The 26,963-nt window shown below is 37.0% G+C and overlaps 1 protein-coding gene across 1 annotated transcript; it reads right to left on the bottom strand.

The window, feature by feature from the left end:
• Window positions 1-25,395, bottom strand: LOC128688898 (protein O-glucosyltransferase 2). Its single transcript, XM_053776926.2, has 10 exons — window positions 25,140-25,395; window positions 23,241-23,360; window positions 20,826-20,914; window positions 20,373-20,584; window positions 19,651-19,791; window positions 10,896-11,002; window positions 8,805-9,042; window positions 7,600-7,779; window positions 3,787-3,906; window positions 1-1,829 (listed from the first exon to the last, which is right to left on the bottom strand). Exons 1-10 carry the CDS (start codon window positions 25,376-25,378, stop codon window positions 1,701-1,703), a joined length of 1,575 nt encoding a protein of 524 aa, XP_053632901.1. The 5' UTR covers window positions 25,379-25,395; the 3' UTR covers window positions 1-1,700.
• Between the last annotated feature and the right edge of the window lie 1,568 nt (window positions 25,396-26,963).

Genomic DNA, 26,963 nt, shown 5'->3' with positions numbered 1-26,963 from the left:
TAAACAAAAACTTTTTTTTAATAGGGTGCAAAATGTATACATGTCCACATCCTGTACAGCACCATATCTACAGTATATACATGTTGGGCTTTTTGGTTAGAGCTTGTAACTTAACATAAATAATGAACAATAATTGTACTAACAAGCAAGAGTGTAAAGTCACTGATACAATATAGTAACTACAAAAATAATTTGAGTATAATACATTTTATAGATAATAAAGCTAGATTTGGTAGGATGAGCCATAAAATGTTAATTTGAGCAAGGTTAAGTAAACTGCCATTTATTTATTTATTTTCAAAATTAATGTGTATATCTTAAAAGATCTGTTCCTAAAGCAGTCTGTTTGATCAGCTCTTGATTATAAAACAATATAATGAAATACAACACCACATAAATCATTTACTAGAGAGTAGAAGTACACCACTTACAACATTTCTAATCAAATTGCTGGGAAGATTGTTTATTGAACAAAGATTTAGATATTTTATGGACAACTTTAATTATTTGCAAGTTAAGACTGGCAATGCAATCTATAGTAGGTCCCCTACTTACAATACTTGCACTTTAGAACCAATTAATTACATGACTGCTACTCTTCAGTTATGGAAAATACTCTTAAATTATTTTTTGTAGTTTTCTTGGCTATTTTTCACCAAATTCATTTTTACTATGCCAGAGTAGTGTGAATAGTGGAGCAGAGAAGTCATACCACCACACACAAAAAGTGAAAAAAAAAAAAAATAATAATAATAATCTGCACTTAGTCAAGGAAACTTAAGTTTTGGCCCATCCTGTACCACTGTCAAATCAGAAATGAGCAAGAAGAAAAAAAACAGGCCAGATAGGATGGGAGAAGGAAGTAGGTAATAGCAGAATTAAGTTGTAATGGTGGTACTACTGTCTGACCCTTGTGGGTTTAGTACCTAGTTATGATTATAATGGTTCTAACAGCAGAATTAATGTGTAGTAATATGTTAGATCAAGAGAACATAGGAGACCTATGGGCATAGGGCAAAACTTGCCTGGAAAAAAACTTAGGACAACAGATAGTTATACGAGTAAAATGTCTCTCTCCTAGATGTGGGTTATTTGTGAAGAATGGAGTAATGTAGGATTGTGAAGCATGCTGAGTGGGTGGTGGAACAGTGTGATAGTGGAGTATGTTTTAATGTAGTACAGTAAGAAGGTGGAATATGGTGTAGGGCTGTAATGCCATGGAGGAAGTGGTGAGCATTGTCAGAGGGAGGGGAGGGAAAGTGATCGAGTACTATATTGTACAATGTTTTTAATTTCATTAAAAAATCAATTTAGAGTACGGAAAATTATAGGTCAGAAATGAATATCAAAATAGTATGCAATACCGACCAGTTGGTAAGAATCCACCTCTGATCATAACATGGATGTCTATGGACTAGGGCTCTGAATTCCAAACAATTTACAAATACACTCTTGAAAATTGTTCATAAGGATATAAGAAGAGTACCTACTGTGCAAGTCAAAATGATCATGCATATTAAATTTTAAAAACAAATGGAAAAAGATTAACAATATTTGAATTTGGAATCACAAATTCACATTAGTGCAAGATTTGTTGTCCATAAGAATATATGATTATTCATCAGTGTTGCTTACAATATTAAAATAAATTTGGAGCTCAGTAATTAGAAAAAATTACACATTACGTAAAACCTTCTGATTTAAAGTTCATCATGTCGATTAAGGCGATGGCACTTACAGTCCCCAAATCGCTTCTCATTTTCTTTGATCGGTATAAATTCCATACCTTCCCGCACATCCACCTTAGATTTAATCCGTGTGCTCCATTCCTGTTGGATAATATTCAAAATTTAATAAAGTATATACACTACAGTCTCCTCACTTAACGACGGAGTTCCGTTCCCAATACTGCATTGCTAAATGAATATGCCACTTAACGAGGAGCATACTATAATGGGAGTGGGTTTGTCAACCATCTTTTCATACTGCTTTGATGTCACCCTTGCACCATTTATAACATTTTTAGTATATTTTTAAATTTTTATACAGTAGTGTACTGTACAGTGGAACCTCAAATATCGAACTTAATCCATTCCAGGAGTTAGTTCTAATTTCAACAAGTCTGAAAAGCGAAGCAATATTTCCCATAAGAAATAATGGAAATACAATTAATCCGTTCCAGAAACCCAAAAATATTTACAAAAAAATACATTTTATAGAGATTAATTATAGTTTTACATACACAACAAATATAGTGTTCAATTATGTATTAATAGATTTAAATAAACATATAAAATAACATTTTATTTACCTTTATTGAAGATTGGTGATGGCATCTGGAAGACAGGGAAGAGGAGAGAGGGAGCTGGGGTTAGTATTTGGAAGGAGAATATCCCTCCATGAGGACTTAGGTATCACAGCCCTCTCTGGGGTTATCCCTCTCTTCTGTATTTTAATGCCACTAGGGCCAGCTTGAGTCACTGGACCCCTGTCTCTCAAAATAACTGTCCTAAAATGGGACATGGTTCTGTCACTGAACTTGTTGCAAAGATGGCTTGTTTTTAGCTTGCTCAGGGTGGTACTTCTCCACAAACATTTGGACATCATTCCATTTCTGTACTACTTCCTTCTTCACATCTATGGTGTTTCTCACTTTTTTTACCACAGGGGTACCACTAGCAAGTTTCTTTTGGCCCACTGTAGATTTCACAGTCCCACAAGCACTAAACATAATGAAATAATCGTAAAATGTTTGAATGAGAGTGCAGGTTAGTGTTCACTCAAGCATCAACAAACCAGACTGGCTCACGGCGCCTGCGTGGGGACGCGGACAGAGGGGGCTGCCGGACAGGTCCGGTACCCAGCGGTTCAAATTTAGGGGCGAGTTCGATAATAGGGACAAAGTTGGTTCGCAAAAAGGGTTCTATTTTCAAAGAGTTCAATAAGCGATACGTTCGAAATTTGAGGTTCCACTGTATATTGTAATAAACAGAATAGAGGAAATCAGCTCTAAATATACATTATTTAGGTATGCATACTGGTCAGAGAGCCCATTGTAAGTGAGTTGTTGGTAAACGAGTACGCCGCTAAGTGAGGAGGCTGTATTAAACATTTTTGATATTTTAACATAACCCTGTGAGAAGCCACCTCTCATTTTGAAGAAAGGGAAGAGACCAAGTAGGATACCATGAGTCATAGAAGCCAAGTAACAAGGAAGGATGTGACTAGAATACCATATAAGCTACTCTTGACTTTGTCAATGACAACTTTATTACACCAACTTTGATTATATTTTCCTGCTAGCACTCTCACTAACCTTACTGAGTCTGCTTCTTGCATACTCCTAGCCTCCCCTTCCCATCCTGTCTTCTGGTCTCCGCTGTTTCTCATCTCAGTTGTGATTTTACAATGGTTCAGGACAGATCAAAACATTTGAGAAGTAAAACTAAGCTCAGTTTTGGCTAGTCACAGAGGCCTTAGAAAATACACACCATTTCAGTTCTTTGAAGTCTAGTAAGACTCTTATATTTGATTTTTTTCCTTATTTGGGCTTGGTGGTAAGCAGGGGACCAAATGCTTTTAATCTGTTCATTATTGTTGGCATGGATATTCCAAAGATGACATTAAATACTGTGTATTAAATTATTTGAATAACAATAAATTAGTAAGATAAAAAAAAAGTGTTAAAATGTAAGGAATGAGTGAATGAATGCTGTTATTTAAATAATTTGTAGAAAAGCAAAAAAGTATATTTGCATACACTGCTGAATTATACAAAAAATTTACCTGGAGTAAGGTAACATGATAGCAATACACATCTTTTGGCATGAGATTTTCCTGCACATACTGCCTTCCATTTTGTGCAATTGCTTGTGCCTTCTTGTCATTAGTCCTTGCCCACTCAATCTGGAGGAAACAAGTTTATATAATCATCCGCAGTTTAACACTAGTAGTAGTAATAATACAGTAAACCCTCCATATAATGAACTTCAGAAATATGGAACAAAATTTGCTAGGCTATTTGATTTGGATACAACACAAAGTTCATTGGTTACAGAAGTGTCCATTACTGCTATGATCATGGCCAAACAGGGAGGGATGTGTGAAAGTTGAAAGGCTACGAATAAGTGAGAGGCAGGTGTGTAAAGTTAGGGATTAGTAAGGATGGGGCTAGTGCATGCATAATTGAAATCTAAGTTGATGTAATACATTATAGTTAAAAAGTCAAGAGTCTGCATGAAAGATGGAACTTTCAGAAATGAGGTCAGTGAGAATGTGTGAGGGTGGTTTAGATGTCAAAAGTAAATCCTGCGTGCACCCTGACAGGCATGACAACAGATCTAATATAAATCTTGGATGGATAAAGTGACATGACAGTCCTCAGAGTATTGCCAGTTGTTTCTCCATGTGATATCTGTGAGCAAATAGCATGTATTCAATATGTAAACCTGACGAGTGGAAGATAGCCAGAATCCTGAACGTGATTCGATAAGCAATTTGTTGTGGTCCAATGCAGGTAAACATTGTTGCCAACTGTTGCAAAGGTGGGGAGTGAGCAATGAAAAATAGAGTAAGAAATACCCCCCAATGGGAAATCTGAAGGTCTTGCATAGCTGACTGAGCAAATGAGTCTGCATGTTCATTGTCTTGAATATCAGCATGTCCAGAGACTCAGTATTATTACAATCATAACTAAGAGCTAAACCCACAAGATTATACAGTGCCAGAGACCCAGTAAAATAAGTCTGTGCTTTTCAGAAATGAGACAAAGCCAAAGTTGTATATCAAGAATGATGGGACAGTCAAATTTCTGGATAGTCTGTAACACTTTGAGAGTCTGAAAAGGTACAGTGGACATGGTCTCAAAGTAGATGATAGAGTGAGAATTGCACATAACTCCACTATGAAAATACTGGCCAATTTTAATAAATGACCTCTGATGACTCGTTCAAGAAAAACAGCTGCATACCCAACATCATTGGAGGATTTAGAACCATCACTGTATACTGTAACAGCATGAAAGTGAGATTAGAAGTGATCAAAAAAGAGTGAATGTACAGGTGTAGGAGGCCAGTAAGATTTTGCACATGGAAGCTGGGGAAGAGCAAACATGAATCATTTGAAATGTCACAAGGAGGGAGGGAAAAGTAAAATGTAGGGTGAATATAAATAGAAAAAAGATGTAATAAATAGAGGTGATAATTCAACAAATTAGCCCTAATGGACAGGTCATGTAAATGAATAATATAAGGGACACAGGTCTTAAGGATCGTGGAAGTGACATAACAGACAGTAGGCACTGCATCGATCTTGTAAAGGCAGGATATTTGCCTATGCACATAAGCGCTCAACTGGGGAAGATGAGAAAGCCCTAAGACAAATGCAACCCTTCCTCAAAGCACCCGAGTATCTTTATCTTCTATGTCATGATTATATCACTTCTGATACAGGGTATTTTATTCTTATTTTTTCTTTTAACACACTAGCCATCTCCCACCAAGGCAGGATGACCTGAAAAAGAAGAAACGAAAGTTTTTCATTTAGTAATTTATACAGAAGAGGTTAGCCCCTTGCTCCCAGCATTTTAGTCACCTCTAACAATACTCATGGCTACGTAAGGAAGGATTCTTCTCCACCTCCCCATGGAGTTAATTCTTTAATTTCTTTTTTTTAATATGCTGACCATCTTCCACAGAGGCAGGGTGACCAGAAAAAGAAACATTCACACTATTACTGTCTTGCTAGAGGCACGCAGATACAACAGTTTGGAGGTCACTCTAAACAGCAATTATCCCAAATCCCTCCTGTACAGATTATTAAAAATAAGAACAAAACCATTCTTAAATATTATCAGAATTTAATTTAACCTTTCTGTCATTGCTCTTTGGCTTGAAAACTACATAGTCTGAGAGTAAGCCTTTCAACTTAACTCCAGGTTCCTCAGGATTAGTAGAGTATGCCCATGTGACTGGATTCTATTCTTAATGATTGGTCTTACCAACAGTGTACAGCATCACTAATGCACTTACCAGTACCTATTTGTAGCTACAGGAACAAAACTATCTTATCTTCAGTGTTTAATCAACATAAAATTTTTTTAATATCAGGCGGTTGTAAAACTTACCTTCTCTAGTATCTTGTTCAATTGTTCTACCACTGAAGAAAAACTTATTAATAACCTGAGAATTATTTTATTCTCACTTTATAAATGTGGCCTTTTCTCCCTGTTGATGGAGCACAAAAAGCTTCCTCATATGTTTTTATCCTTTTTTTTTTTTTTCAACAAGTCGGCCGTCTCCCACCGAGGCAGGGTGACCCAAAAAAGAAAGAAAATCCCCAAAAAGAAAATACTTTCATCATCATTCAACACTTTCACCACACTCACACATTATCACTGCTTTTGCAGAGGTGCTCAGAATACAACAGTTTAGAAGCATATACGTATAAAAATACACAACATATCCCTCCAAACTGCCAATATCCCAAACCCCTCCTTTAAAGTGCAGGCATTGTACTTCCCATTTCCAGGACTCAAGTCCGACTATATGAAAATAACCGGTTTCCCTGAATCCCTTCACTAAATATTACCCTGCTCACACTCCAACAGATCGTCAGGTCCCAAGTATCATTCGTCTCCATTCACTCCTATCTAACACGCTCATGCACGCTTGCTGGAAGTCCAAGCCCCTTGCCCACAAAACCTCCTTTACCCCCTCTTTCCAACCCTTTCGAGGACGACCCCTACCCCTCCTTCCTTCCCCTATAGATTTATGTGCTTTCCATGTCATTCTACTTTGATCCATTCTCTCTAAATGACCAAACCACCTCAACAACCCCTCTTCTGCCCTCTGACTAATGCTTTTATTAACTCCACACCTTCTCCTAATTTCCACACTCCGAATTTTCTGCATAATATTTACACCACACATTGCCCTTAGACAGGACATCTCCACTGCCTCCAACCGTCTCCTCGCTGCTGCATTTACCACCCAGGCTTCACATCCATATGAGTGTTGGTACTACTATACTTTCATACATTCCCTACGCACCACTCACCTTTTTTCCCTCATCAATTCTATGATTAACCTCATCCTTCATAAACCCATCCGCCGACACGTCAACTCCCAAGTATCTGAAAACATTCACTTCTTCCATACTCCTCCTCCCCAATTTGATATCCAATTTTTCTTTATCTAAATCATTTGATACCCTCATCACCTTACTCTTTTCTATGTTTTCCTTTTATAGGTTTATATACTATATACATAGTTAGTTACCTTTTCTTTACTCACATCACCCACGGAGGGTATTTTCAACCTATTTGGGGGGAAGGGATTGGGGCTCTGGAAGCCATTCTGTTATTTGTCTTTGGACTATTACTATCTTATTCAAGCACTTTTTTTTTTTTTTTTTTTGGTTAATACAGCTATTCAAATTCCCTTTACCTATTTTTATGTAAAAAAAAATTGAATGCTATACTACACATACACCAAAAAATCATAATGAAAAACATATTTTGTCAAACAGTGTGAAAGTGAATTAATGTACACCAAAGGCGTATTAAAAAAAAAAAAAAAAAAAAAAGGAGGGGGGTGTTACCTTTTCAATCAGGTTAGAGAGATCCCTCTTAAAAGGAATGAAGTGAACATAAGGCTCAAGGTCATTATAAAAGAATTCATAGTAAGGCGAGTCTTGCTTCAACACCACACTGCTCCCACCCAGCAGATATGGCAGACGATATGCTGCCACTGTACCATCAATGTTGATCTGGTATTTGTACTGTGGAAATGAACTTTAATTACAAGCTTGCATAAAATACTTATAAAAAGGGAAAAAAAATTGATAATTTATTTAAAAAGAAAAAAAAAAAAATGAAAAAATATTATGTACTGATGAACTAGTTTAAAATTACAGTATACTGTATTAAAAAATTAATATTTATATCAACAACAAGGAATGTTTTATAAGTTATTAATAAATATGGCAAGGGTTTATACAGTACTGTATTATGAAATAAAAGAGCAATTTAAGAAATTCATTAATTCACAATTTTAATGTTAAAAGGTCATAACTATGAGGCTTTCATAAATCAACTTATGAAAGTCAATGTGAAATATAATATACTGACAATATGTCTCTAATGTAAACATAAACAATGAAACAAAGCTGACTTATAGAATATATAGCAAACCTTTTTTCTCCATAAGTGTTCTGTGGGTAATTGAGCATAATTCAGTAACTATGAAAGTTTCCAAAAACAAAATTCACTGTAAAAAATATTTAATTAAATTCTGACTGAGCTAAATACATTAGTGTATACACTACTCTGAAGTACTATCTATTACAATGTGTAACTTTAGGGAAAAATGATCTAGATGTGATGTTCTGTATTACAGGATCCCAATTATTACTAGCTATTCAATGACAAAAATCGTTTACCTATACATGTACTATTTCAAGAGCTTTTCTGCTATCACCGCACAACCTGAGGGGTCTTGCTGGTAACTACCTCATCACTCAAGCTATTGCTGCTTACCCATGCAGTTTTTTCTCTATATCCTTGACTTTTGATTCACTGGTAGAAGGGTGAAAGATCAAAACTCTATAATGAAAACAGAATTTCAACTACACTTATGATAACTTTTTTTTTTATTAAATTCATCTGACAGCTCCATATTTCAAAGTTAACATCTAGAAAGTACTATCCAACTAAATAATGCTATAATTTTCTTCAGGATATTGGCCAAAATACTAGGAACTATGCACATATAGCTAAAATAGCATGTATAGCTTAAAATACTTACATCAAAGAATTTAAAAAATGAGATATGTTTCTCCTTAGGTCCATATTCAACTTCTTGATCTTTAAAAAAGAAAAAGTTGGTAAGTGAAGCATTTATTAGATGCTCATGTTTCCTTGCTAAAGTGATAAGATCAAGCCTTTCCTGACGTGAATCACGGCCTCGCCAGAATGCCTGTGACTTCTTCTGCTCCCAAGGTATGTCATTGTTGGACTGGACAGACAATATGTCGAGACTGACTCTGCAAACCAATAATTTAACTATAGGGCTACATACGAGATACAACTAAGGTAAAATAACTTTATACTCTACACATAGAAGAAGAACTATCAAGAATATTATATTGTGAGGTGAATGCAAGAAAGAAAAATTACGGCAAAAATAGAAAAGAGAAAAATTACAAATTATATCAAATTACATAATTAGATTAAAGACAACAGAATATAGCAGCACAGGCACTGTCCACATATCTTCTTTGTGCCTCAGTGGATTCTTAGCAACCTGAGCAAATATTGTTAACCTCACCAAGGTACAATATGGAAATTCATTACAATTAGATGTTCATAACTGGTAATTATTATTTTCCAAGTTGTAATACACATTTTTTTTCAACACGTCAGCCGTCTCCCACCGAGGAAAGGTGACCCAAAAAAGAAACACTTTCACTATTATTCAACACTTTCACCATTATTCACACATGATCACTGTCCTTGCAGAGGTGCCCAGATGTGACAGTTTAGATGCAACTCCAAACAGCCAATATCCCAAACCCCTTCTTTCAAGTACAGGCATTGTACTTCCCACCTCCAGGACTCAAGTCCAGCTAATCAGTTTCCCTTAATGCCTTCATAAAATATTACCCTGCTCACACTTCAACAGCTCATCAGGTCCCAAAAAACATTTGTTTCCATTCAATCCTATCTAACATGCTCACATACTCCTGCTGAATGTCCAAGCCCCTTGTACACACAACCTCTTTTACCCCCCTCCCTGCATCCTTTCCTAGGATGATCCCTACCCCTCCTTCCCTCCACTACAGATTTAAACACCCTCAAAGTCATCCTATTTTGCTCCATTCTCTCTATGAAATGATGGGCAGTAGTATTAATTAGTTTAATTTTAAGTACCTGAGCCCTTATTCTGTGCAACTATGGCACATGTGAGAATAACTTAGCATTGTCAAGAAAACACTGAAACAAATAGCTAATTGTGAATCATGATCTGATTAAAACTGATGAAAGGAGAAGATAGCCCTTACATAAAAGTGATTTGATAATCAGAGTTATGAAATACAGATGACAATGCCAGTAGCCAACAATGCCATAGAGCATGAAGTACCTTCAGATCTCACATCTTATACAGAGTACTGAACACTGCAATCTCTTCACAAAATGTTACCTGGATCACATTCCAATAGCCTGTCAAGTCCCCAAAACTATTTGTCTCTACTAACTCCTAACATGCTTACACACACACACACACACACACACCTGATGGATGTCCACGCCCCTCATACAATGCGAACAAATACAAAGTAAACTGGAAAAGCTGAGTTGACATGACCTCCACTTGATGACCAGTGAAACATTAAAGAAAAAGATCATGATACAGCAGCATATTATACAATAAAAACAAAGGATTTTATAAGCAACATGAGAAATCAGTCCTTCATTCATGTTATCACATTCATGGGAAAGCACCAAACCTGTAAGTCATAAAGCACCTAAGGAAATGGGAAGCATTCAGGTTCGATCCAAGGAAAGGAAACGCAGGTCCTATTCCTTAAATGAAGAGCAACTCACTGGCATTGAGGAACCTCTCTGAGTAGTCCTTCATTAATAAATTGTGTGAACTGTGATAAGAAAAAGGAGAATCCATGCATGACAGTACTTCTATAAGTAATTAAAGTAGACATATCTACCTCCTATAATTATGATTTAGCTACATTTTGGACACAAAGTAATATCATTACCGAAGTCTTTTTCTTCTTTCTGATTACATTTTATTAAATTTGTCTTTCAGTACAAGTATGTTAATCTATTTTTCTTAAATTTGGAAACTAGACAAGATAAGAAAAATATCTGCTAACTGTACCTGCCCATCATCTCTAATGTAGCCTCGGTGATGTCATAGGTGGGCATAACAATGTCTGCAGTGTCTTCAGAACCACACCATGAGAAGATGGGTATAAGTGGCTTCAGCTGTTGCTCAAGAAAATAAAATTTTAGTTGCAGGCATTTAATCTTTACTTCCAATTAATGATATATACAATCTTAATTTTTAAATGAAGTAAAAAAAAAAAGAAATTAATTCACTTTATTAAAGAAAAGTCCTTGCACAAACACCTGTGGATACTGATCATTTATATATGAAAGTATATGATAATTTATGCCAGGAGCAAGGGGCTAGTAACCCTTTCTCCTGTATAAATTACCAAGTTTTAAAAGAGAAACTTTCGATTTTCTTTTTGGGTCACCCTGCCTCGGTGGGATACGGCCGGTTTGTTGAAAAAAAAAAATGGTAATTTCTATGTACAAGGACTTGAATGATTGGCAAAGTCTTGCTTGTATACATGGATGAGTGTACTGAGAGGGAGAAATTTGAAACAGTTTGTGTCAAGAATTTAGTAGTGTGTATCAGATGAAGCTCACTTTAATGGTGCTGTATGACCCTTTTGGGTTTGGCACTTAAATTTATCACAATAATCTATTTATTGGTTCTCCAAATCTGTCAGATTCATGTTTTGATAAAATGGGGTGTAAATAAAAGGTAAATAGGATTTGAAGGATGTCTACAGAATAAGTAGATTCCTACAATTACCATATTAGGTCAGGACCTGAACCTCTTCTTATAGTATATACTTTTTTGTTAAGATAGAATCAAAGCCAAGAAAATAATTATACGGTTAAAAAAAAAAAACTGTAGTTGTTGTACATAATAACAGGATTGCTGGTGTCTTTTCTTTCTGTCTTGTAAGCACATACGATAAAAGGCACATCGTGCTACTTTATTTACATCTAGTTCATACTACACATGCAGCTGTACATGTATGTGTCTACACACTCATCTGAGTAGTCTTCTAATCTCTTACTAATACTTGTTCTTATAGTGTTTCCTTTCATATTCGGGGGAAAGTGGGTAAGAATTCTTCCTCTAAGTCATACATTTTATAAAAGTCGACCAAAATCCCGTGAGCAAGATGCTAGTAACCCCTTCTGTATAAATTACTAAAAAGACAAAGAAGAAAACTTTAAAAATGGGTTGTATGAATGTGCACAGTTGTAGCATGGATGTGAAGAAAGAAGTAATTGTGCAACTTATGAAAAGAAACTAGATATCCTAGCTCTATGCGAAATAAAGTTAAAGGGGGTAAGAGAAGTTCGGTGGGGAGGTGTAAATGGGATTAAGTCAGGTGTATCTGAGCGTATTGGAGCTAGGGAAGGAATAGTGGCAATATTAAATGGTCAATTATGGAAATACATGAGGGAATATAATTGTATATATTCAAGGAATATACTGTATATAATACTGTCAAGGAGTGGAAAAAGACAAAATGCAATCACTTTAGGTGAGATCTAACATATGTTCATTTCTCATAAACATACATATACTAAGGTCTCCATGGAAATGTGGAAAAGAATTCTTCCGTAAGACATACATGTCGTATGAGGCGACTAAAATGCTGGGAGCAAGAGACTAGTAACCCCTTCTCCTGTATAAATTACCAAATGTGAAAAGAAAGACTTCTGTTCTTCTTTTTGGGTCACCCTACTGTGGTGGGATACGGCCAGTGTGTTAAAAAAAATATATATACTACTAGTGATTGCATTTCTGTCTTTTTCTGCTAATAATATTTATTTGTATTGTTAACCCAAGGCCCTTTGGTCCTTTGTCCCAAGATGACCCACAACAGCTGGCTAACACCAAATAAGTTATTTACTGCTAGGTGAATGGTGACAACAGTGTTAGGAAGTACAGTGGACCCCCGCATAACGATGGCATCGCATAGCGATTTTTCCGCATAACGATTACTTTTATCGCAAAATTTTTGCCCCGCATACCGATTAAAAACCCGCATACCGATTTTCGTCCGAGACGCGTCCAATGTGCCCTCACATGTGCCGGCCGTCCCATTGTTTACCAGCCAGCCTCCGCGGTAACATCCAAGGATACACTCGGAATATTTCGTATTATTACAGTGTTTTCGGTGGTGTTTCTGGAAAATAAGTGACCATGGGCCCCAAGAAAGCTTCTAGTGCCAACCCTGTGGTAAAAAGGGTGAGAATTAGTATGGAAATTAAGAAAGATTTTGAAGGGTTTGGGGCTAACCCTGAGAAGCCTATGCCAGTTGTGGAATCCATTGTGCCTACTTCAAAGATTAAGGAAATGTGTGCAGAGTGGTTTGAACTGCAAACCTTTATAGATGAAAATCACCCTGACACAGCTGTTGCAAGCCGTGCTTGTGACTATTTCAATGACAATGTTATGGCCCATTTTAGGAAAGTCTTGAAGAAACGGGAGGTACAGAGCTCTATGGACAGATTTGTTGTGCGACAGAGGTCCAGTGACTCTGAAGCTGGTCCTAGTGGCATTAAAAGAAGAAGGGAAGTAACCCCAGAAAAGGACTTGCTACCTCAAGTCCTAATGGAAGGGGATTCCCCTTCTAAACAGTAAGAAGATAATGCTCTCCCCTCCTCCCATCCCATCAATCATCACCAGATCTTCAATAAAAGTAAGTGTCATGTAATTGTGCATGCCTTTTTCAGTTTGTGTGTATTAAAATTAACATTTCATGTGGTAAAAAAAATTTTTTTTCATACTTTTGGGCGTCTTGCACGGATTAATTTTATTTCCATTATTTCTTATGGGGAAAATTAATTCGCATAACGATTATTTCGCATAACGATGAGCCCTCTTGCACGGATTAAAATCGTTAACCGGGGGTCCACTGTATATATAACTTCACCACCTGCCCCAGGACCGAACACTGGTCCTTCAGTAGTGAGGTGAAGGTGCTACCAATGATAATAAATCTACAAGGAGGGAAGAAGGGAAAGAAGGAAGGAAGGATAGAGAAAGCCAAGAAAAGAAAGATCATAAAAACAGAAGGATGGGTAAATGGAAATTGTTGGTTGCAGTTTGGCTAAATGATGATTTTCTTAATATTTTTTCTTAATAAACCTAAGGTAGTAGGTTGGTAGACAGCAACCGCCCAGGGAGGTACTACCGTCCTGCCAAGTGAGTGTAAAACGAAAGCCTGTAATTGTTTTACATGATGGTAGGATTGCTGGTGTCCTTTTTTCTGTCTCATGAACATGCAAGATTTCAGGTATGTCTTGCTACTTCTACTTACACTTAGGTCACACTACACATACATGTACAAGCACATATATACACACCCCTCTGGGTTTTCTTCTATTTTCTTTCTAGTTCTTATTCTTGTTTATTTCCTCTTATCTCCACAGGGAAGTGGAACAGAATTCTTCCTCCGTAAGCCATGCGTGTTGTAAGAGGCGACTAAAATGCCGGGAGCAAGGGGCTAGTAACCCCTTCTCCTGTATTAATTACTGAATTTGAAAAGAGAAACTTTTGTTTTTCTTTTTGGGCAACCCTGCCTCGGTGGGATATGGCCAGTTTGCTGAAAAAAAAAAAAAGTTTCAAATTTCATCATTATACTGACTCAAAAATTGTGCAGATGGTTGTAAATCCACAGCAGCAAGCCAGTGGAGGAGAAAGGAGTGATGAAAATGAGAAAGATGTAGCAGAGTCTCTATTGATAGGTTAATTAAGTGTATTTTAACCTAACCACTCTGTAATCCAGCACACTACAGGTCCCAATGATGCCGGATTAGTGATGGCCAACCTGTAGCATATGATTTAACAATTTTTTCATGTAACTGTGCTTTAATAAGATAAGACAAAATAATTATTTCCCAAGAAGATACAATATTTACAATTGTAGGTTGCTGTATATTTCTTACACAGAAAAAACCTACAGTTTTGCCTAAAATTTTGGGTAGCCATAAGTTAGGACCAATACTAACAATATAGAAATAAAAAAAATATTAGTGAAACATATAAGTGAACAGTATTTAGATAAGGCTAAAGAGGTCTTTGTGGCATTTATGGATTTGGAAAAGGCGTATGACAAGGTGGATAGGGGGGCAATGTGGCAGATGTTGCAGGTGTATGGTGTAGGAGGTAGGTTACTGAAAGCAGTGAAGAGTTTTTACAAGGATAGTAAGGCTCAAGTTAGAGTATGTAGGAAAGAGGGAAATTATTTCCCAGTAAAAGTAGGCCTTAGACAAGGATGTGTGATGTCACCGTGGTTGTTTAATATATTTATAGATGGGGTTGTAAGAGAAGTAAATGCAAGGGTCTTGGCAAGAGGTGTGGAGTTAAAAGATAAAGAATCACACATAAAGTAGTAGGTTGGTAGACAGCAACCACCAAGGGAAGTACTACCATCCTGCCAGATGACTGTGGAACAGAAACCTGTAACTGTATTGCATGATGGTAGGATTGCTGGTTTCTTTTTCTGTCTCATAAACACGCTAGATAGCAGGGATATCTTGCTACTCCTACTTACACTTTGGTCACACTTCACAGACAAGCACATGCATATACATACATCTAGGTTTTTCTCCTTTTTCTAAATAGCTCTTGTTCTTCTTTATTTCTTCTATTGTCCATGGGGAAGTGGAAAAGAATCTTTCCTCCGTAAGCCATGAGTGTCGTATGAGGCGACTAAAATGCCAGGAGCAATGGGCTAGTAACCCCTTCTCCTGTAGACATTTACTAAAAAAGAGAAGAAAAACTTTATAAAACTGGGATGCTTGAATGTGCGTTGATGTAGTGCGGATGACAAGAAACAGATGGTTGCTGATGTTATGAATGAAAAGAAGTTGGATGTCCTGGCCCTAAGCGAAACAAAGCTGAAGGGGGTAGGGGAGTTTCGATGGGGGGAAATAAATGGGATTAAATCTGGAGTATCTGAGAGAGTTAGAGCAAAGAAAGGGGTAGCAGTAATGTTGAAGGATCAGTTATGGAAGGAGAAAAGAGAACATAAATGTGTAAATTCAAGAATTATGTGGATTAAAGTAAAGGTTGGATGCGAAAAGTGGGTCATAATAAGCGTGTATGCACCTGGAGAAAGAGAGGAATGTAGAGGAGAGAGAGAGAGATTTTGGGAGATGTTAAGTGAATGTATAGGAGCCTTTGAACCAAGTGAGAGAGTAATTGTGGTAGGGGACCTGAATGCTAAAATAGGAGAAACTTTTAGAGAGGGTGTGGTAGGTAAGTTTGGGGTGCCAGGTGTAAATGATAATGGGAGCCCTTTGATTGAACTTTGTATAGAAAGGGGTTTAGTTATAGGTAATACATATTTTAAGAAAAAGAGGATAAATAAGTATACAAGATATGATGTAGGGCGAAATAACAGTAGTTTGTTGGATTATGTATTGGTAGATAAAAGACTGTTGAGTAGACTTCAGGATGTACATGTTTATAGAGGGGCCACAGATATATCAGATCACTTTCTAGTTGTAGCTACACTGAGAGTAAAAGGTATATGGGATACAAGGAGAATAGAAGCATCAGAGAAGAGAGAGGTGAAGGTTTATAAACTAAAAGAGGAGGCAGTTAGGGTAAGATATAAACAGCTATTGGAGGATAGATGGGCTAATGAGAGCATAGGCAATGGGGTCGAAGAGGTATGGGGTAGGTTTAAAAATGTAGTGTTAGAGTGTTCAGCAGAAGTTTGTGGTTACAGGAAAGTGGGTGCGGGAGGGAAGAGGAGCGATTGGTGGAATGATGATGTAAAGTAGTAAGGGAGAAAAAGTTAGCATATGAGAAGTTTTTACAAAGTAGAAGTGATGCAAGGAGGGAAGAGTATATGGAGAAAAAGAGAGAGGTTAAGAGAGTGGTGAAGCAATGTAAAAAGAGAGCAAATGAGAGAGTGGGTGAGATGTTATCAACAAATTTTGTTGAAAATAAGAAAAAGTTTTGGAGTGAGATTAACAAGTTAAGGAAGCCTAGAGAACAAATGGATTTGTAAGTTAAAAATAGGAGAGGAGAGTTATTAAATGGAGAGTTAGAGGTATTGGGAAGATGGAGGGAATATTTTGAGGAACTGTTAAATGTTGATGAAGATAGGGAAGCTGTGATTTTGTGTATAGGGCAAGGAGGAATAACATCTTGTAGGAGTGAGGAAGAGCCAGTTGTGAGTGTGGGGAAGTTCGGGAGGCAGTAGGTAAAATGAAAGGGGGTAAGGCAGCCGGGATTGATGGGATAAAGATAGAAATGTTAAAAGCAGGTGGGGATATAGTTTTGGAGTGGTTGGTGCAGTTATTTAATAAATGTATGGAAGAGGGTAAGGTACCTAGGGATTGGCAGAGAGCATGCATAGTTCCTTTGTATAAAGGCAAAGGGGACAAAAGAGAGTGCAAACATTATAGGGGAATAAGTCTGTTGAGTATACCTGGTAAAGTGTATGGTAGAGTTATTATTGAAAGAATTAAGAGTAAGGCAGAGAATAGGATAGCAGATGAACAAGGAGGCTTTAGGAAAGGTAGGGGGGTGTGTGGACCAGGTGTTTAGAGTGAAACATATAAGTGAACAGTATTTAGATAAGGCTAAAGAGGTCTTTGTGGCATTTATGGATTTGGAAAAGGTGTATTACAGGGTGGATAGGGGGGCAATGTGGCAGATGTTGCAGGTGTATGGTGTAGGAGGTAGGTTACTGAAAGCAGTGAAGAGTTTTTACGAGGATAGTGAGGCTCAAGTTAGAGTATGTAGGAAAGAGGGAAATTATTTCCCAGTAAAAGTAGGCCTTAGACAAGGATGCATGATGTCACCGTGGTTGTTGAGGTGGTTCGGACATGTAGAGAGAATGGAGCGAAACAGAATGACTTCAAGAGTGTATCAGTCTGTAGTGGAAGGAAGGCGGGGTAGGGGTCGGCCTAGGAAGGGTTGGAGGGAGGGGGTAAAGGAGGTTTTGTGTGCGAGGGGCTTGGACTTCCAGCAGGCATGCGTGAGCGTGTTTGATAGGAGTGAATGGAGACAAATGGTTTTTAATACTTGACGTGCTGTTGGAGTGTGAGCAAAGTAACATTTATGAAGGGATTCAGGGAAACCGGCAGGCCGGACTTGAGTCCTGGAGATGGGAAGTACAGTGCCTGCACTCTGAAGGAGGGGTGTTAATGTTGCAGTTTAAAAACTGTAGTGTAAAGCACCCTTCTGGCAAGACAGTGATGGAGTGAATGATGGTGAAAGTTTTTCTTTTTCGGGCCACCCTGCCTTGGTGGGAATCGGCCGGTGTGATAATAAAAAAAAATAAAAAAATAAGATGGGGTTGTAAGAGAAGTAAATGCGAGAGTCTTGGCAAGAGGCGTGGAGTTAAAAGATAAAGAATCACACATAAAGTGGGAGTTGTCACAGTTGCTCTTTGCTGATGACACCGTGCTCTTGGGAGATTCTGAAGAGAAGTTGCAGAGATTTGTTAATGAATTTGGTAGGGTGTGCAAAAGAAGAAAATTAAAAGTGAATACAGGAAAGAGTAAGGTTATGAGGATAACAAAAAGATTAGGTGATGAAAGATTGGATATCAGATTGGAGGGAGAGAGTATGGAGGAGGTGAATGTATTCAGATATTTGGGAGTGGACGTGTCAGCGGATGGGTCTATGAAAGATGAGGTGAATCATAGAATTGATGAGGGGAAAAGGGTGAGTGGTGCACTTTGGAGTCTGTGGAGACAAAGAACTTTGTCCTTGGAGGCAAAGAGGGGAATGTATGAGAGTATAGTTTTACCAACGGGTGTGAAGCATGGGTGATGAATGTTGCAGCGAGGAGAAGGCTGGAGGCAGTGGAGATATGTCTGAGGGCAATGTGTGGTGTGAATATAATGCAGAGAATTCGTAGTTTGGAAGTTAGGAGGAGGTGCGGGATTACCAAAACTGTTGTCCAGAGGGCTGAGGAAGGGTTGTTGAGGTGGTTCGGACATGTAGAGAGAATGGAGTGAAACAGAGTGACTTCAAGAGTGTATCAGTCTGTAGTGGAAGGAAGGCAGGGTAGGGGTCGGCCTAGGAAAGGTTGGAGGGAGGGGGTAAAGGAGGTTTTGTGTGCAAGGGGTTTGGACTTCCAGCAGGCATGCATGAGCGTGTTTGATAGGAGTGAATGGAGACAAATGGTTTTTAATACTTGACGTGCTGTTGGAGTGTGAGCAAAGTAACATTTATGAAGGGGTTCAGGGAAACCGGCAGGCCGGACTCGAGTCCTGGAGATGGGAAGTGCAGTGCCTGCACTCTGGAGGAGGGGTGTTAATGTTGCAGTTTAAAAACTGTAGTGTAAAGCACCCTTCTGGCAAGACAGTGATGGAGTGAATGATGGTGAAAGTTTTCTTTTTCGGGCCACCCTGCCTTGGTGGGAATCGGCCAGTGTGATAAAAAAAAAAAATGTATATAAAGTGTATACACTAAATACAGAGAATTCCTAACATTGTAATGCAAATTTTAATAAAAATTAAGCATTTAGTAAGACAGTCAAGTAAGGTTAAATTGACTCTCGAAATCGTAATGACACGATTGCAAACAAACCATACCACGGGCTAGCTGGTCCAGTGGCTAACACAACGGTCTGGAGTTTTGAGACTCTCTGATCGCGGGTTCTATCCCCGCCCGTGGTATGGTAAGGTTAAATTTAGATGTGCGTTTTGCTGCCAACCAGATGAATTCCAGTTTTCCCATATTACTTTATAAATATATAGTATATAGCCACATATAAGCAGGAATACATACATTACACATTTATAATTTGTTTTCCAGTATTAAAATGAACAATGCCAAAGCATACCTTTGGATTTACAAGTGGCCAATCACCCAAATTGATGATAAACTCAACATCAGGTATGGACATCTTTCTGAGCAAGGAATGAAGAATGTTGTCCATGAACATATTGAAACCAACGTGCTGACCATAGCACTTACGATAAACCTGTAAAAAAGAAAAAAGTAAAGGTTTGCAAGACTTACACTAATGTACTTATCAAAACTGATATAGATAACGCATGTTCTTACCTGTAAAAAGTGGGCTAAAAATAAATAGAAAAAACATAAATGGCATCTGTGCACACATAATAGTAGATGAAGTATACCACAAACTTCCTTGATACTTTGACAGATGAAGTAGAATGTCCACTGCTGAAGGTATGCAATTGAGGGAAGGAAAAAAAGTGCATGGAAAATATATGGTAAAATTTTGAAAAATTTTTAAGGATAAAAGGAGAGATTGTATAATAATGTGCTCCTCCTTATCTTGACATATGGAAACATGGGCATGGAACAAGACAGATAAATCTATTTATGAAGTACAGTATTTTATAATTCCTTGGATCAAAAGCCAACAAACTATAAGGTAAGAACAGTGGTACAGTATGCATTAATAAAATTCCAGAGGATCTAGGGAGCTATATAAGAAAACAGAAAGCTGTATTATAATGGAGGCCTACAAGACAGAACTATTAATTATGCTCATACCAATGATACTGGAAAAACTAAAAAAACAAAAACACTAACTTTGTCATCTTTTATTACATAGTTACAAAAGCTTCGAGACCCTGCTTGGTTGAATCTTTTAATAGCTTCTTTGAGAACAATTTCAAAATCCACATCATGGAAATTTTTGAGATCTTGATTAATTTGTGGATAGGAAGATGGACACCCAGCCAGTTCCTGCCATTTAACGATGTCTCCCACTGGACAATAACAGTCTTCAGAATAGACAGGATCTAAAAGCAAGATACAGAACTGTATAAACATCCCTGTAGTCAAAATACTAATACATGTACTTAAAATTAACCACAGACTTACATGAAATATTTCTAATTTAACTGACTCATCGCTTTTAATATAAAATGCATGTCAAGAAAACAGGTCAATGTGAAATGGCACTTTAAAGGTAGTCTGAAAAACACAATAAGGGACTCTTAAAGGAAATAATAATGAATTAACAATTTGTAAAGAACTTACGTAAAATTTTATATGGAGACTCTGCAACATGTTGATTATTGTACAAGATATGAATAGTTAGGTCTCTACACGTCTGGTAGGTGCGATATCTGAAATGGCAATTTAAAATGTTTGTAATAATGAAAACTATTAAACTGCAGAGGTCAACAAGAAGAAGGATGCTTATAAACTAGTTAACACTACCAGTGATGGATGAACATATGCATGAAACATATTACTTTATCTCTTAGCCTCTTGCCAAATTCTAAATAGTATTTTTGTACATGAATAGTTCTGTTATTCTTGTACATACCAATACGTACTACAGCACTTACTGTATCAAATACTGTCTAGTCACAAATAATCTGCACACAGAAGAGGAGGAAACCTTTGAAGTCATTTTGGTCCATCCTGGAAGACTGACAATGATCCAGACTGGACCTAAACAGCCATACAATTCCTCTCTTAAGTGCGGATTATCTGTAAATTGTTCCAGCAGCAACATTATGATATTTATTCTTTAAATACTGCCAATGCATGTGCATATATGCACACTGAAAAGATCTGACTGAGAAATGGATCTGGGAGAATTAGCAATAAATTGTTGCCAGGATCACATAAATGCAGTAGTGATAAACTAGTACATACAGTAGGGCCCCACTTACACGGCGGGTTAAGTTCCAGGCTACCGCCGTAAAGCAGGGCCCTACTGTACTTCATGCTGGCAAAACCTAGAAGTAAAGTGACAACTTTTAAATATAAAGATGATGAAATGCTAAAAACACTATTTACAATGTTTATTAAACCAAAACTGTAACAAAAATTGGTTTTCAATATGTTCAACATTACGTATTACAGTATTAAGTAACATATATTTCATACATTTTGAGAAAACCCCTGGTTATGCAAAACATTTCTGGCATGTTAAAACTAGAACTTAAAGTTACTTGACATTACAATAAATAGTCGAATAGATGTAGATTATTTGAATAAGTTTAATATAATTAAATTTAAGTTTATTAAATGTAATGATAATTTTTAGTAATAAAACTATACATTAAAATAGCAATGTTAATATGAAGAAAGCAATATAAAATTGTACTGACTATTTTAGTTCTAATAATTAGCAGGGAAGAAATGTAACAGTGGCAATAAGTGTACGAGTATAATACCGGATAAGCAGATTACATTAAGTACGCAGTATGACGTTCATCTTTGATCTAAATCAGTTTGTATCAAATTCAGATTTTTATTTTTAACAATATTTTTGAAATTCTGTGTGCATATTTTCCATAATTCTAAACAATCAACTACATAGGAAGATTTGCAAGTTACCATCATATTCTACACCAGTCCTCAAGTTCTAAAAGCTAGAAATCTAACTCCTAGCTAGCCCCCAGTGGGTTCTAGTACCAATTTCATGGCTCATGAATCTGGTGAAGTTAGCAGATAGGGAACTTTTAGAATCTTATGGTTCAGTTTCTTATTTCTGGACCTTATATTTGTATGGAGCTTCTATTCAGGTGAGCTGAATCCACGGGATATCAAAGGGATATTTTTTATTGTCTATGCTCTCTGTTGTAATTCTCCAAAGTAGTTAGAGAACGGTTATGCTAACAGGTTTAATTAAACCTGAGTGCATAATATGGATGTGTAAAATTCTTTATTAGCTTGGTGAGCATTGATGTACTATATACCTCTTTGCTAGTTCTGTATATTTTTCATAGTAATGCTTCTTGTAAATGGATCTAAAGATACTGTTGGTTAGCCAAGGGCTATTTAGTTTTTTTGTTGTGATAAGTTCGGTTTTTAAAAGACAACATTTACTGCAGAGGTTTTGAACTTTTTGTAGGTATATATGGACAAGTGATTTTATGTTTTATGTCTTGAATGTTGTTAAAATCTCTATTGTAAACTTGTTCACCAATGCCTCATCACTGACCCCAAATAAGATTTTATTAGTTTCAAGTGATAATTTGGTGATTAGGAAGTGGAGACGTAATCAGCAGTACATTGTGTACATCTAAATATGAACAGTAAAAGCAATGCATGCTACAATATGGATCCCAATGATAGCCACATAAAGAATAAGTGGAAACAAAAAATATCTTTTTAACACCATCAGCAGGGAGAAAAAGATGCAACAACTGCAAACAAAAAAATGTGACAACAGTACTAAAAAGCATTTGTTAGGTGTAAATTGATGGATTGGGTTCCAAGACTAGGCATGTAGTACAAAAATTTTAAATTTTACATGACAAATTACACTCTGAAAGTCGGAAAACTTGAACATAACTATTTTAACTACAAATAGGTACCATAATCACAAGAGTACAAGATAAAAAATAGACTTACAAGGAGTACACACAGATTTAAGAGGAAAATGTATTAAAAGTTGATTTACTACAGTATAAACTGAAAATTACATTGCATTACCTGGCAATATATGATCCATCAAATCGATCAAGAACTTGTGTCCATTTTCGACAGTATATTCCATGACTGGTCTCTCCTTCTATCTGCACAGTAATGGAATTCCCAACAGATTTTTGGATTCTGTCATTAAAAAATATATGCATATCAGTTAAACCATATAGTAAACAAACTGCTGTCCTACTTTACCCCTAGTTCCAGATACTGTTAAAATACAGAGCATATAAATTATAATTTACTAATAAAAAGAACAGATAAAATCATTAACTTAAAGGAAAACTAGTATTACATGTTGTTAAATTATTTAATCTTTCAAGGAGTAACTTTAATGCTGGTAAAGGACTCTTAATCCAAGGATTTGTAACTATTCTCCCCTACCTGAAATCAAACACCTGCCAGTAGGGTAGAGGATACTAACTGAGGGAGAAGGGTGATGGGAGCCTTACTATGGGAGGTGGGAGTCTAACTGTGAGAGTAGGGTGGTAGGAGCCTTACTATGTAAGGAGGGTGTTGGGTATCTCACTGAAGGCAGAGGGTAGTGTGAGCCATACTGTGGGTGATGGGAGCTACACTATGGATGGAAACTACTACAGACATACTTAGGGATTTAAATCACATCCTGAGCCACTACACTTATATGTATATTAAGTTGGAAAAGCTATGTTATGCAGTGTTATGTGGTACCTTGACAATAGTATGGAAAAAAAGCTAGTTTATGGAGTATTATGAGTAGTGATAATAGCTCCTTGACTCCAATGAATACAAGCCCTACACTAAATCTACATAATCTTACTTTTATGAACCCATAACTGTATGTTCTCAAGAAAACTACATAGAAAATGCATGCTATGTGCCCAAAGCTTAGTAGATAAGCAAGTGTATTCAGGTACAGGTACACAAATAGTTGCATAAATTATCATATATAGCAGTATGTATGTAAATTACCTAGGATAACCCAAAAAAGAGTGAGACTAAGTGACTTATTTCCACTGGGGGTCCTTGTCCTTAAATAAAAATTGAGCCACGGTGGCTGGTGTAAATGAAGAAGGTTCCTCAGTGGAAATTGGATGTTTTATATTTTACGATATGTACAAGCTATCTACACAACGAAATAAACATATGAGACTAAATATATTTCTTGGGTGGGAGATATTCGTGAAAATATACATTTTATCTCACGAGGGGTGTCAGACTCAGTACTGCAACCTGGCCAATCACAGCTAATGACAATAAAGACCAATGGCTAAGTAAGGTTAAGTTACTATGATTATTGTTATAATCAAATCTAAGCGCTAAACACACAAGAGCATCCAGTGGGTTAAGTTAGGTTCGACTATTTTAAGTGGATGTGTAACGTTCCAGTCACGGTATTGTGCCTTTTTTTATTTTAAGTGGATGTGTTTAGTCATTTGAACATCTACACAAAATTATAATGTTGTGTAGATGTTAAATTGTGATCCACACAATATTGTACAATTTAAAATATATTTCATGGCCGAGGAGCAACGTTGAATTACTACCTTCCACGGCCACCGTGACACCATCATCAACCATACATTATTTATTCCTCGAATCAATGACATGATTAAACTAGCGTCTAGGATTATTAAACTAGTGGAAAATCATGTTCCCAGGTCTAATTCTGCACATCTTGCTATATAAAACTACTGTAAAAGTGAAAAATTATATAAGATGCTTGAACATCCACTTGAGGCGTCCCTTACCCACGCCCACGTAGTTCATTAACACCAGTAAGTACACTCTAATGTTCTACTTGCAAACAATACATCTTTGTGATGAATAAAACTACTGAAGTCCCATTCATAATAATAAACTGTGATTAAACAATGTAATTCATCATATATCTATATACAGTATTGTTACAGGTGCCAAGACTCCTACCTGTTGCCTTCTATATCATACAACTCTATGAAGAAATATCGTACTGGGTACACAATTTGATCTGGTTGTAAGCCTGGTCCATATACTTTAGTTTTCTTCAAGTCAACCTCTAATTCACTTCCTCCATTTACGTGACACAGCACACTAAGAAAGAATAAAACGCCCGCCTTCATTTTATACTGTTGTTGAAAGTGTCTTGCAGCCTCACACTCGTTGTGGGATGTGACTGTTGGACACATTTTCTCTCTGGCCCAGGGGAGACTACACTACTTGTAAAGAACCACTCAAACTGTCGCAGGTACAGGTACACATAAGCATAATTATTCACATAGTTGAACATATGTATTAATTACCTAGGATAACCCCCCAAAAAAGTCAGGCAAAGTTATTTATTTCCATTACAGTTCTTGTTATTTCCTACTGAAGACAATCTTCATTAGGATTAAATTAGATGATTCGGATCCTTACACAAGTTTAGACTCTACAATTGTAGTATATAGTAATATATGTGTAAAGTACCAAAGAATCCAATAGTCAAACCAAGTAACTAGGTTCCGTTTTAGTACTTGTTTAGTTGGGCTTAAAGCCTATCGACTATAGTGTTATTAAGGCTGCATATGACCTGTTCACCAGTCAATGATACCCAAATCATAAAAAAACAGGAATTAAACTAAATTCTTAGTAACTATACACTGAGCTTACACCTCCCGGTACAGGCTTAGTGTACGCTAAACCCATGTGGGTCGTATAGCGCCTGGGGAATGGGAGGTATCTGGGTTCTGTTCAAGAGGATGTCTAGTTCCTTAGATCCAGAGCCCATCACCAGCAACAAGGCATCTCCCTTGAGTAGACTGTATTCGAATTATTAACGTTGTAGCTTAAAGGGGAAGTGATATGATCATTATTATATTTATTTTTTGCCAAACCAGTGTGTCAACAGTGCTGTGGGTATGGGCTAGTGGTGGGAGTTTGAGCGAGTGTAAAACGAAAGCCATGGTGCCATAGGTCAGTTTCTTGATTGGCTGTGGCTAGAGGGAAAGGGGGTTGGTTTGACGTGGGGGGGGGGGGCACGATGCATGGCTTGATGGGGCGGGGCATAATGAGGCGAGGCTTAATAAAGAGTAACATGATGGAGTGACTTCACAGGAACGTGGTTGGATAGGATATGGCTTGATAGGATTGTGGCTAGATGAGGTATGGCTTGATAGGGTCGTGGCTAGATGAGGTATGGTTTGATAGGGTCGTGGCTAGATGAGGTATGGATTGATAGGGGCGTGGCTCGATGGGGTATGGCTTGATAGGGGCTGAGGCTAGATGAGGTATGGCTTAATAGGGGCGTGGCTTGATAGGAGCGTGGCTAGATGCAGTATGACTTGATGCGGGCGTGATAGGATGCACTAAACATTGGAGGGATCATTTAACAACTATTTTTTTGAGTCTCACTTAAATAAGCTCAATGAAAAATATATCCACACTGCACCTGTAACTCAAAGACCCCAATGGAAATAAGTCACTTTGACTTTTTGGGGGGTTATCCTAGGTAAGTAAGTAAGTAAGTTTATTCAGGTATACACAAATACAGTTACATAGATTATCATACATAGCTGCATATGTGTAGAGAACCTGGGATAACCCAAAAAAGTCAGACAGAGTGACTTATTTCCATTGAGGTCCTTTTACTTATTATTATAATATAAAGGTTATAATATCTTATTATTATTCTATAATATAGAAAACATCTTATTATCATACTAAAAAGACTATCTACTGCACGAGGGTCATTAAGACTATCTACAATACGAGGGTTATTACTAGGAATAAGGT

This window comes from Cherax quadricarinatus, chromosome 16 (assembly GCF_038502225.1).
Source record: "Cherax quadricarinatus isolate ZL_2023a chromosome 16, ASM3850222v1, whole genome shotgun sequence".
Lineage (NCBI taxonomy): Eukaryota > Metazoa > Arthropoda > Malacostraca > Decapoda > Parastacidae > Cherax > Cherax quadricarinatus.
This window is presented reverse-complemented; position numbering and strand designations above follow the sequence as displayed.

What these genes read in the sequence shown, in the direction of transcription:
- LOC128688898 (XM_053776926.2), bottom strand. Translation starts at nt 25,378, where the DNA reads ATGTGTCCAACAGTCACATCCCACAACGAGTGTGAGGCTGCAAGACAC. An exon ending in GTCTCCATATAAAATTTTAC is followed by an intron (nt 20,585 to 20,825) that starts GTAAGTTCTTTA and finishes TCTTGCTTTTAG; the next exon opens with ATCCTGTCTATTCTGAAGAC. An exon ending in ACATTAGAGATGATGGGCAG is followed by an intron (nt 9,043 to 10,895) that starts GTACAGTTAGCA and finishes ATTGGTTTGCAG; the next exon opens with AGTCAGTCTCGACATATTGT.